This window comes from Chenopodium album, chromosome 21 (genome assembly GCF_948465745.1).
Source record: "Chenopodium album chromosome 21, dcCheAlbu1.1, whole genome shotgun sequence".
Lineage (NCBI taxonomy): Eukaryota > Viridiplantae > Streptophyta > Magnoliopsida > Caryophyllales > Amaranthaceae > Chenopodium > Chenopodium album.
Window position 1 is genome coordinate 13,731,153 of NC_137854.1, and position 13,825 is coordinate 13,744,977.

General features: G+C 33.3%; 1 protein-coding gene across 1 annotated transcript; it reads left to right on the top strand.

The window, feature by feature from the left end:
• The first annotated feature begins 10,353 nt into the window (after positions 1-10,353).
• LOC145602935 (adenylate isopentenyltransferase-like) lies at positions 10,354-11,578 on the top strand. The gene has a single exon (XM_081659077.1). It carries the CDS (start codon positions 10,393-10,395, stop codon positions 11,296-11,298), a length of 906 nt encoding a protein of 301 aa, XP_081515203.1. The 5' UTR covers positions 10,354-10,392; the 3' UTR covers positions 11,299-11,578.
• Positions 11,579-13,825: the final 2,247 nt, after the last annotated feature.

Sequence of the window (13,825 nt, forward strand, 5' to 3'; positions counted from 1 at the left end):
CGCTTATATCGGTCCCAAGTGACCGTTAACCTGTAAAAGAGGTTTTTTTTAGTTTTAAGTGACATGTGTCAACACATTATACGCTGAAAAAAATATTTAAAAAAAAAAAATCCCACAACCTATAACCACTCAAACTTAATGGCCGGCGACCACCATCCTAGCAGTCCCAGCCAAGATCTGCCCGACCCCAACCCTGCCGGCGATATTCACCCCCCTAGCGCTGGCGATACCCCTCCCCTAAACCACCCTAAACGGCAACCTGAATTCCCTTTAAAACCCTCCCCTAAACCACCCAAAACGGCAACCCGAAATCCCGAAAAAACCCTCCGCCACCACATTAAACCCCCAATCGGCCCTCCCCTACCCTCAGAACCCCTAGTCGTCAGGGTTCCGAGGGTGGGGAGAGCTGATTTGGGGGTTTAATGTGGCGGCAGAGGGTTTTTTGAGGGTTCGATCGGGTTATCGTGGGCATTTTAGGCGGTTAGGTGGTTTAGGGGAGGGGCGTCGCCGGCGCCAGGGTGGGGGAGGAACATCTAGGCGCCGACAAACATGGCGGGTTCCGAGAGGGGTCGTGGCTAGGTGGCGGAGAAGGTGGTCGTGGAGAGGTTCCGTCAGTTGTTTTTTTTTTCTTTTTTTTTAAAATTTTTTTTAAAGTTTTTTTTTCAGCCAATTATATAGTGACACGTGTCACCTTAACCTGTTAAAACATGTTAAATAACCGATTGGGATCATTTTTTAGCGAATGACCCCTAAAGTTGGGATTATTTAAAAATAATCCAAAGTTGGGATTATTTTGAGCGAATGGAGGAAAGTTAAGATTATTTTTATCAATTTTTCCTTTTTTTTATCATCTTTTGTTATTTATTTTTAAGGAAAAACATAATTATGAAATCTTGTTAATTTTATATAAATGTATATTATTTTTTAATTAAAAATATGTATTTAAATATTATTAATGTTAATTATGGGATGTGAATTAATAAGCATGAAATTATGCTCAACGCTTTAATAAAAAGAGAACGAAGGATGTACATGCTAGAACAACCAACGATTTTAGAATTAATTTGGTCTCTTCATACAAACGATTCCATATGGAGATTAGGAGATATATTCTATTTTTACTTGGGATTTGTACATTAATTATATGTCTTAACATAAAGTAATTGTGTAGTCTATAAATTTCTGTATCAATAATAAATAAATAAATAATTGTATATATATAGCTAACTCATTGTTAGCAAACCACATATACACCTAGTAAGTTTTTGTATGCTCTTTGTTGTTTCTTCATTAATTTCTGTGCAAATGTTACAAAATTGTAGATGTTCTGAGCTATTTTCGATAAGTTCTTTCTAAAGCATTTTTATTGGTGCAACTTTCCGAAGCATTATGTGTTGAATTTGTATGAACTGAAGAACTTCGATCTGGATAAAGAGGCATGCCAAATTGCCAAGTTGTCAACGTTCAGGGTACGTGCCCCATAAATTTGATAAGACATAAAGATCCAATTATTACAGTACTTCAATAACAATTTCCATACTGAGAGCTTGGAATGACTAGTATAATGCAAGCTTGGTTTCCCACTCTTTAGCCCATGTTCTCTTCAAATTATTTTCAATTCAGTTCAACTCATTTCAGTCAATTAGAATAGGCTCTTAATACATTAAGAAAATAGTCGAATACCGATGGCCCTAGTATATATTTAGTTAAAAGAAATGATGCAACACTAGGAAAAGACAATTTTGCGTCAACTTTCTAAATCTAAAAGAGATGAGAACAAGTAATGAGAATTGATCCTAGAATTTCCTGAAATCGAAAAAAAAAATTTCTAACCAATTGGGCACTCACTCACTCTTATCATTTACTTTAGGACATTTTGTGAGAAACTACCTATTAAAGCCTAAATTTTGTGAGAAATTACCTATAAAAAAATGTTGGAAGAATCTACTTAATAAAAGATAAAATTTTGCAATATACTACCTTTGACCGAAATTCCGATCCATCGTTGACTTAATTTTAAGATGTTGATCCACCTTATAACACCCCCAAAACTACCGTGAGGGTTAGTTTTCAAAGCGGTAATGTTATTTTTGGGGTGGTTGACTGGTTGGAGGATATTTTGAGTTAGTGAGGGTAGATTAGTGCTTCAAGATGGTGGTTTTTAGGGTTAGAGGTGGTGGCCTGGTTTTGGAGTTGAAAGGTGGTTTAGATGTGGTGGAGACGATATCAAGCTAGTTATGATAGTTTTGGGAATGAAAGCGGTAGTTTTGAGAGTGTTGTGAGGTCGATTAACAGAGAATACTCGGTAAAGGTAGTATTTTACAACATTTTACCTTTTTTAGGCAGTTTTTTATTACAACATTTTACCTTTATTAGGTAGCTTATTACAACTTTTTTTTTACTAAGTAGTTTCTCACAAAATATTTTTTGACAAAAAGCCCTTTACTTTAACATTACTTTTGTTTGTAAGGAAACTCTACTTTTGATGAATGGGCCAAATTTTTAACTGAAAATGAGACTTTGGCTGTTTAGCTAAGGCCCTGTTCTCTTCACCTTAATAAAATAATATTAAGTAAAAATAATTTCAGTTCAGTTTAATTAATTTCAGTTCAGCAAAAATAATTTCAGTTTAGTATAAATAAGTTCAGTTCAGCACAATTCAATTTTTTTAAAGAAGAATTATAATAGAAAATCAGTAAAAATTATTTGAGTTCAACAAAAATAATTTGAGTTCAGTAAAATTAATTTAAGTTCAGTAAAAATAATTTAAGTTTAGCAAATTAGTAAAAATAATTTCAATTCAACAAAAATAGAGTGAAAAGAATGGGCCTAAATTAAAACAAACAATGAATTCTGGCTTGGTTCAAAAAATTTGCCTTATCCGACTTTTTAAGATGTCAGTCATAGTATAAAGACCGTCTATGCATAATGTACACAATAGGAGTAAAGTTTGGTAATCTACTACATTGAGCTTCAGTTGCTCGTACAATACAACAAAAAACAAAAAACTTAAAACCTTCGTCTTCAAGAGTTTGTGGTTACATACATACATACACATTTGATCGTTTGAGACTTTGAGCTGAGCTTCATTCCTGGAAGTAAAGGTAATGAGGATGGAGTTATGATGTCTCCTTAAAGTGATGGCGCTCTATTGTTGATCATCCTCTTAGTCACGGGCCATTTTGACACCCTATTACCATTGTTGTTTGTAAAATTTAAACTCTAGCATATTAAAACTTTCATTTTGTATTAATTTCAATTTGGACTTTATTATTTGTATATGCATTTCTGCATTCTTGTTGTATTTGAGATTAAACCTAATCATAGGGTCTTAGCCTATCGAGTTCTTTTGTGTTATTAAGGGTCTGTTCTCTTACGTTGAAATTCAGTTTAGTTCAGTTCAGTTCAGTTTAGAACCTAATTTCCTTCTCTTATAAAATATTCAGTTCAGTTCAGTCAATGAGAATAAGCCCTAAATCTTATAGTCTCTATATTTTGAGATAATGTGGGTGTTTATTTCATTTTTATCAATGTGGAACATTTACATGTGTTATTTGGTAGGATATACATACTCCCCCTCACATGTAAGGTCTTTTTAACTCAAAGATCACATGATCCAATTCATTTGGCGCAGAACACTTAATGTCATTAAAGGTCCCAAACTATGGGTCTAGCAATATATTCAAGCCATTAAAGGTCCCAACCATGGGCCTAGCTCTGATACCAAGTCAAATACGGATCTAGGCTGCATTCGCAAACCAATATATAGAGAGAGTCCACTTCACAAGATTAAAGGAGGTTCCATCCCAAAACCATATAGCAATAGGTAGTTTAGCCCTTTAGCCTTATAAAATGTTTGACTCTCTCAACTATTATCAACGTGGGACACTTACATGTGTTATTTGGTAGGATATACTTCAACAACAATTCTTTATTTCTTTGTCACATTGTTAATCCCTTCACATTTTAGTGATAGAAAAATTTTAGGGTTGACAAGTGTAATTCGAAGAGATTCTTTAATTTATTAGGATCTCTTTAAAAATAAAAATACCTCCAAGGGCAAAGGTCGCATGGCAACCACTTTCTATCTTTGCCAATTAAACCATTATTAGGCAACTTAATTTGAGAGATCAAATCCTCAAAATCATGTCATTAAAGATTTGAGCTTAGCTGGTATGCATGTCATTAATACATTCCATGCTAATTCAAACTTAAACATTCAACAATGAAGTGCTTAATGGATCTCCAACATCCAGTTTGTAATTGAAGTTTTTAATGAAGCTTAATATAGTTAAACCTTAATGACCTCGAAGATAAAGCTACATACAGTGTATCCAATTAACATCATAATAAAGGTCAGAAGGTGGGTATCTTAATTATGTCTTTGTACTCTTTGCCAGCATCTTATACTTAAGTTGGTTTCCTAAAATTGGAGATAAATAAGACAAAGTTAGTTTAATATTATTAAATGTGCAGTGTCAATATGAAGTTTGAAAATTAGTTTGGTACTAAACATATAAAAAAAACTAAAGCTATAAGACAGGTTTTGTTGGAATTATGCACTTTTGATGTTGTTGATTTGTGTTTAGGTTAGGCTTCAGTGTAATAGGGTACGGCATTTGTTAATTTATGTATCCATGAACTGTAATCTTTTTTATTGGTGTAAAGAGAGTCGTAAGAGTAATAATGATATAGACGAAATTCGATCTCATGTCTTGCATGGATATCATCGATCCCCTAAGATTTAAGTGTGATTGGATTTCAATTAATATCTTCTCCGTCCCAATTTATAGTCTATCTCACTGTGCAAATGCTTTAGAATATTTGGAATAAGTTGTCATATTTCTTAATAATAGTGATGACTTTTATTTGATTTGTTAATACTGTCATTAAGATTAAAATTTATAAAGGATAGACCCAACTATTGCACTTTATAATTGAAGTATAAAAGATCTTTTTGTAAAATTATGTTTGTATATACTTAACTATGATGAGTTGGGGCAATGTGATATGTGATTGGTCTTAATATAAAACAATTATTACATTTTTAATCAATCAAAATAAGTATAAATTTCCTTAGATGTTTCTTCTTATAAGATTAAGCACTCAAAAACATTTTTTTAAAAAAATTATCGGCCTACATAGTACGTACGAGTACTAATAAAGTATTTTATGGGATAGTCAATGAACTCTAAAGTGCATGATTGGGAAGATAAAGTTGTAAACAATTGTAGTTGACTCGTGCATTTGCAATAAAATAAATTTAATATGTTGATGATATTATCGGGTGGGAATGAACTACAATAACTAATTTAACTACTTAATTGATTGTGGGGCTTTTGGGTACCTTCTCTCCACTTTCAAAAATCCCCCCTTTTACTAAACCACTTATTTTGTGTTTGATACGTCGTATTGTTATATCATGTTAACTTTTGTCAACTCTAATACAAGTAATCATTTTAAAATTGAATGAACATTACATTTGACTTGAATATCGAAGATGGTATAGCTTTAGAGAAGTAAGGGTGGATGATAGGCACAAAGAAGAATATGTATTGTTGGTAGCAGTTACAATCACAACTTTGTAGGTATGAAGATTGAACAAAGTCTAAATTACATCTGCCTGAATTTTTGTACTAGCTTAGCTTGTTTATTTTGTAGGCCATATAATTATTTCTTTATGTTGCACTTTTAACACATACTTTTTGATAGGCACAATAAACTATCTTTTTGAGGTAAAGATTGAAGAACACGAAATAGTTTTGGAAGCACAACTATGGGAGTGTATGGTAAAAACATATTCATGCATAGATTTTAACTGAGGTGGGCCCTATATGTCAGCCCAATTGTAGCCCGAAGACCATCCAAAAGCCTGAAAAGTCCCATCAGGTCCGGCCCAAATACTGTAGTCATACTATCGATCCGTATTTGTACACTTTGTCCCACAAAGAGATTAGTTATGTCGTTGTTTACCAAGTTCAACTGAATATCAAAGAAATAAGTTTAAGGAGGCAAAAGGGCACAAAATAATACTTCGTACTTCACTATTTCATAATAGTTGCGTCATTTTAACTATATATGTATTTCGATGCAATACTTTGAGTCTTTGATCATAATAGTTGCGTCAATCAAAATACATATTGATAATGTATAATGAGCCTAAAAGATGGAGAATCTCCGTCTTAGATAGAGAATTGCATTGTTCTTCTTTTCATTCCAAATTCAAGAATACGATCGATACAACTAATTGGTCTGTACGCTTCTCTTATTACTTTTTGTGTATTCTTTTGTTCTTCGGATACAATTTTATCCTTCTATGACCAAATCTCAATTTGTGGTCCATGGAAGTCATAGGAACTATAAGCCAACGGATTAACCCAATACTCATTAGCTTAAATGATATATTGACTTATGGAGCACTATACATTCTAACATGTTACAGAGTAGTAATTAAACATGATCAAAGTTTGTTTCAAAAAAAAAAAAAACATGATCAAAGTTAGTATGAGAATAGTGTTAAAAGTCTATAATGCAATCATCATGAAATCAAGGAATAAGTAAGGGCCTGTTCACATTTACTGAACTGAGCTGAGCTAAGCTAAGCTGAGCTGAACTGAACTGAATTGAACTGATTGGAGCTGAACTGAATTGAATAGAGCTGAAATGAATAATTTATGAGAGAAGGAAACTAGAAGCTGAACTGAACTGAACTGATTGAAGCTGAACTGAATTGAACTAAATTGAACTGAACTAACTGAAATTAAGCTGAAGTGAACAGGCCCTAAGTATTGTGAAACATGAATTCATATAATTTGAAAACTATCAAGATTGATCAAAGTGTTATTCGTAATTAGTATTTCTGAAACAAATTAAAACCACTCTACTTTTCCGATATACTTTATGAAGAAAGAGCTTAAATCTCCCCACTAACTATTGTATTTAAAACAAGTTTATAGAAGACATTATATTACGCAATAGGATGAAATTGGGACATGTGGGGGAGAGATTTTGCCTTTAATATGAAAGCAATAATATTGGTCAAGTTTAGGGTTTTTTTTTAGTCCCTTGGAGATCATCGAAGCGATGTCACCTACAAGAACAATGAATATTTCAATCATCGAAATGTTCACTTCTAATGATTAAGTTAGACATACTGCTCGCCTAGTTTGCCTGTGCTTTTAAGTGATCCATGGTTGTGTTTGAGCGGATTACCTTGCATATGCCCCACGGTTTATTTGACCGTCGATGGAGCTTGGGATTGCTCTACTTGTAGAGTTGGGGCAGGTTGGGTTATCCATGACCTTTACTCATCGAAGGTTCTGGGTGGAGGAAGTAGGGCCTTTTTGTCTGATGGGTCAGCATTACAGTCTGAGCTACAGACTTGTTTATGGGGACTTTAGGCGGCCGCAAAGGATTCTTGAAGATTCGAATTCATTCAGATTGTGCATGTGCGACCCTTCTTTCTTTGATTCCGATGAATTCAGGTTCAATGGACATTTTGGTTTGGTGGCTTATTTTGGAATTGCGAGCGGTTGTTGAGTCTTTTTTGGTGTGTCAAATTTGTAAGGTTCCTCGATCCTGGGTTTCTTCGGGTCACTGGTTGGCAGGTTGCACTCGGTGACAACAGTTGTTGTTTTTTCGGTTTTAGTTTGTTTCTTTCTGTTGCAGTTTGTTTTTTTTTCTTTGAAAGCTCTTTTGTAAAAAAACAAAAAAAAAGGTCAGACATCGGAAATGTAAGAGAGAGAAAGTAAAAAAAAATAGTTAGTTAAAATGTAAAGTATAGGCGGTGGAAATTTTATAATTATATAAAGGATAGTTTTGGGGGGGGGAATGTTTTTAATTGTTAGCATAATAGAGAGATAATTGAAAAAAAGGTAGCGTAAGGCCCTATTTACTACTGTACTCTTTACAAAAATAATAGTAAAATAATTTCAATTCAGTAAAAATAATTAAATATAGGAAAAATAATTTAAGTTTTATATAAATCAGTAACTTTAAAGAAAAATATAGTAGAAAATCAGTAAAATAATTTTAGTTCAGCAAAAATAATTCCAGTTCAATTAAAATAATTTTAAATTTGGCAACAATAATTTTGTATTCTATTGGTAATTTTTTATTTTTTTTTATAAATAACCGCCTTTATTTTATAAAAATTCAAATTTATAATAAATTCAGTAGGGGGAAGGGGGAGGTAATCCTCTTACCCTCTAGCTAATGTAGTTGGTGGAGCTCGAACTCGTGATCTCAAAGTTACAAAGTGAGTTCGCCACCAATTCAACCGAGTTTGCTTGGTTTTTATGCTGGTTAAAATGTGACACATATATAAAAACCAAGGGAGTAATTTTAATTCAATAAAATAAGGTAAGGTAATAAACAAGACGTAAGTAAGATTGGTAAAATAAACAAATAATATTAAAGTAATAATGAATCTTACCAAACCAAATAAAAAAGTAACCAATTTACCATCATTTTAAAACATATTTAAAACAAAAATATTGTGATTATTATGAAAGGAGGAAATAATAGTTAGCCCTGTTCACTTCATCTTATTTTTGCTGAACTAAAATTAATTTTTCTGAATTGAAATTATTTTTGTTGAACTTAAATTATTTTTAACTAAATTGAAATTAATTTTACTAAACTAAAATTATTTTTACTGATTTTTTATTATATTTCTTCCTTAAAGATACTGAATTTTAATGAATTAAACTTATTTTTATTGAAGTGAACATATTTTTACTTAACTGAAATTATTTTTGCTAAACTGAAATTATTTTTACTTAATATTATTTTTTAAGGTGAAGTGAACATGGCCTTAGAAAGTGTTACCATTATTCTAAAACATATTTAAAATATAAATATTGCAATTAATATGAAAGGAGAAAATAATAGTTACTCCTGAGTGTACACCCTCCCCTCATATCTATACTTTTCTATATTAAAAAGCGTTCCTAAAATTGTTTATGTGCCACGTCATTCCCCTCTCATAGAATTGTGTCACATCATCACTTAATGACATGTCATTACCAATTAACAAATCATTCCAACTATTATTAAAAAGTTTTTTATGGGTTTCAAACACTAAACCTCAAGGAAACAAGAACTACTTCCTTACCACCTTAGCCAATAACAATTTGATTTCATCAATACATATAAATATAACTATAAATGACATGCATCAATTAAAAAGGAAATACGAGATAAGCGGATTGAAAAAAAAAAGAGGAATAAAACATTTCACAAACAATAGAGTGTTAAAAATTATCAATCTATACTCCTTTTCAATTAGTAACATTATTTTTAACATTTATGCATAACATACATAATTGATGATAATATATTTCATTTTGTCAAAAAAGATGATAACATAGTACTCGTATTTCATAAAGAAACAATTTATGCTATTTTAAAAAAAAATTATGCATAACATACATAATCGATGATAATGTATTTTATTTTGTCAAAAAAAAGATGATAACATATTTCATAAAGAAACAATTTAATCAAAGTAGTAATCCAGTGCAACGCCGGCAGCGCACTAGTTAGAGTTTAAATTAATGCTGATAGTGAGCCCCACTTGTATTGATCGAACTTCATTCTCATCAAAATCCAGTTTTACAACATACACAAAAACAAAAACATTTTACACAACAAATCACAACGTGACGTCAAGCGAATTTCTCCATTCTCCATTCTCCATTCTCCATTCTCCAACCTCACCTCAGCCAGGAGATATATATATATATATAGATTAAAATCCGATTGTAAACTTAATAATCTTCCCTCATTCAATATATTTATGATCCAACACCAACAACAGGACCAACTTCCACATTCCTTTCCTTTACAACACTCCATCCATCCTCGTTCTTAGTTTCACGCCTGCGTTCGTTCTCCCCAGACCATCATCATTATTTTTAAATATAATACCACCATCATCATCATCATCATCATCATCCTCTTCTTCTATCTTTTTCTATATATACACCAACAAGTATACTTTTTATAATTCATACTCTTCATTCCTGAATCCTCATTCTTTCTCTGCATTCCTTAAATCCCTCCTTTCTCTCTCCTCTCTCTCTCATTTCTTCTGTGTGTGTTTCCTTTTCCAGCTGATCCACCTATATTACCGTACTAATTTCAAATAAAAACAAACTCTACCAAACCACAAATAAACAAAATCCCCATTTCTCTCTCTCTCTCTCTCTCTCTCTCTTACTAGCTGCTAACTTTCTCTCTCCTCCTATGAGACTTCCCTTCCGATCAATACTGTGCAATCATTACAACAAACACACTTCATTCCTCTCCCTTCTTTTCAACCCCATTCTACTCAAACACCACCACCACCAACCACCTTTACCACCACCACAAACACCAACAACACTCCAAATGAACACCTTCTCCTCCGCCGCCTACCCCCGCCTTAGACGGCGGCGAGTAAAGGAAAAAGACCAGAAACTCGTCGTCATAATGGGACCCACTGGTTCAGGAAAATCTGGCCTTTCAATTAAACTCGGAACTTACTTCCCTTCCGAAATCATCAACTCCGATAAAATCCAGCTTTACAAAGGCCTCGACATTACTACCAACAAAATCCCTTTATTAGACCGTCTCAACATCCCTCATCATCTTCTCGGTGAAATCGACCCTAAATTACAACCCGAGTTAACCCCATTACAATACCGACTTCGCGCTTCTTCCGTCATTTCCGGCATCACTTCTCGCCGTAAACTACCGTTATTAGTCGGCGGTTCTAACTCGTTAATCCACGCTCTTTTATCCGTAAACCCGGATTCGGACCCATTTTCCGGGTCGGACCCAGACCCGGTTAGCTCAGAGTTACGATACAAATGCTGCTTTCTTTGGATTGATGTGTCATTACCAGTGTTAAACGAGTATTTGATAAAGCGAGTTGATGATATGCTTGACTCGGGGATGGTTAACGAGTTAGCCGAGTTTTACGAGTCAGAGGTTGATGAGTTGGCGCCTAACACAGGGCTAACGAAGGCAATTGGTGTACCAGAATTTGAACGGTACTTCAGGTGTGATGATCAGGTGCGGAGAGGTGTATACGATGAAGCAGTCAAGAATATCAAGGACAACACGTGTCAGCTTGCGAAAATACAGATGGAGAAAATCCAACGGTTGAGAAATGCCGGCTGGGGTCTACATAGAATCGACGGTACTGATACGTTTAGAGCGGTTTTGGATGGGAGTAAGAATTGGAGTGATATTTGGGAGAAACAAGTAGTGGATCCAAGCGTTAAAATTGTGAACAACTTCTTAGAGGAGTGAGTAGGTTTAATATAATTTACAGCTTTTTTTCCTCTGTTTTTTGTTTTTTTTTTTTTTTTTTTGAAAAAAATCATCTCAAATTTTTTTTATTTAAAACTACCATGTATATATGGTGGGTGAAAGGATTTTTTTTTTTTTTTAGGATGCTAGTATAATTTCAAAAAATTTTGGGCTTGGATTTTCATAAATTCAAAAACAGGGAAAAAAAAGGAGGAAATTTTGAAATATATGATGGTTTCCTTACTGTGTAATGTACTTGGCGCGGATTGGTAGCGTTCTTACAGTGTCACGACTTGAAATTGAATCTCGTCTACGCGATAATGCATTTGTTTGTGGGTACGTAAAAAAAATTATAAGAAATCTTTTACTTGGTGGACATTTTTTGGGTTTTTTTAACTTTTCAGTTTGATTTGTTAATATCCCACCATGTAGAGGATGATCTAAACCTTTGTATCTTTGCCTTTGCCTTCATTTGAGTTTTGGGCAGCAATTTGTACATCGTGAGACGATTAACCAACAGTTTTTTAACATATTCTAGTGTTACATGATTATATATATTCTCATCTTTTATTTTAATACATTGGATAAGCATAACATATTAATATGATCCTAGTGCATTAGTTTTGGTTTGGAGTTTCTCTATGATGTGCTACTTACATGTATTTAAATGTACCCTTTAAAATATATAACTACATACCAATATATACCAACTTACTACTAATAATTTACTACTATCATTAACATTAATTAATAAATAGTTTGAGAAAAGGACATATAAACTATACTAAGACCTAGCTAGCCATAAGCCAACACTACTATAACTAATATTCTTCAAAATGGTGAGTGTGATATATTAGGGAGTTAGCTAAGGTTGAAGATACATTTAAACAAAAAAAGTTCAATGCCTTCCAATAAGCATGGAATTGGAATTGTATGTTTACTTTCTAGGAGAATAGGGGAAGCCTTGCATCCTAAAGAATGGTCCTCATCCTATTATATAGACACTTGTTTATTTATGTTGTCATAAATTATGTGAGCAGTTTCCTTTTTGAGCATACTTTCTTAAACTTTTGCTCTCCAACCTTATTCTCTCTTGTACATTTTCTTTCCCCATGCATTCTTTGTTTCAAGACAAGTATATTAAGTGTACCAGACAAAAGATGCATATCTAACAAGAAATTGAAACTCTAATATGTATGAGGAGGTCCAAACAACTAAAATTCATAAACAACAATTTTTTTTCTTGACATATACGACAAACTTTTGGAGATATTTTAATTTACGTCAAGATATTACTAATGTTAGAAATAAATTGAGGACCAATATTTTTGCATACAAAATTGACGTGACAATACATACATATTAACATATAGATTCATCTGTTGGTAGCGTGCATCTAAAGTTATAAGTAATTACATTAAGCCAAATACATCTCAATTGTACTCTTCTCAGCACAATACTTTAGGTCTAAATCAACATTGGCATCTTAGATCAATCAATCAATCAATCAATCAATCAAAGCCTTAATCCCAAAAGTGGGGTCGGCTAACATGAACCAAATTTGATTATTCCGTGTAGTCATCAACATAAATCTTTCTCCTCCATCCCTTACGATCCAAAACTTCATCCTCACGTAAATCCATGCACTTCATATCCTTCCTCACTCCTTCCAACCAAGTCATCTTTGGTCTCCCTCTTCCTCGTTTAATCCCTCCATGGTCCCACTCTTCCACTCTTCGCACCGGTGCACCCTCGGGTCTCCGTCTTACATGTCCAAACCAACGCAGACGATTTTCCCTTAATTTATCTACAATGCCCGCCACACCTACTTTCTTGCGAATAACCTCATTTCTGATTCTATCTCATTGGCATCTTAGATAGAAGAATAAATACTCCATTTTTTTTTTTCCAGCCTGGTGATAGCAAAATGAAGAATAAACTTTAATCCAACATTATGCATCAAAATTTTTTTTTTTTTTACACCCCTTAGAAAATGAGGAAAATTAGCGGGCCTAGGACTATGCGTTTTTGTGCCATTACAAGACGAAAATTCTCCTAGTACCGTACTGGTACCACAAAATAATTTTTAGTACAAGAAGGATCATAAAAATAAGATATGTCATCAAATTGAATTGAAGGGTACATATGTTCGAAGGAGCACGTAGGAGGTAGGACAAAGTTTATTTAGATCTTTGTAACTTTTCCATTTTCGTACAAATTGGAGAGGGACTTGTAAAGTTCGTTAAATCCGAACAAGGGTGATTAAAAAATATGGAGAAATGGACCCGATCTCATGATCTTATTGAAGATAACCATTTCAGTATCCGGAAAAGTCTCTAGAATATTTCAGTTTAGGACTTGTTTTCTTACACTTATTTTAGATTTTTCTTCAGATTAGGATTAATAAGACAAGATCACAAAGATTCAGATTAAACTAGAAAATTTTAAATTAGATAAGACAGACTTGTTAAACAATCACAAGAAGAATTAGACCAGGCTAGACCAAATTCGACAAATTTTGACCAAA

Coding starts and splice junctions, on each gene's coding strand:
- LOC145602935 (XM_081659077.1), top strand. CDS start 10,393: ATGAACACCTTCTCCTCCGCCGCCTACCCCCGCCTTAGACGGCGGCGA.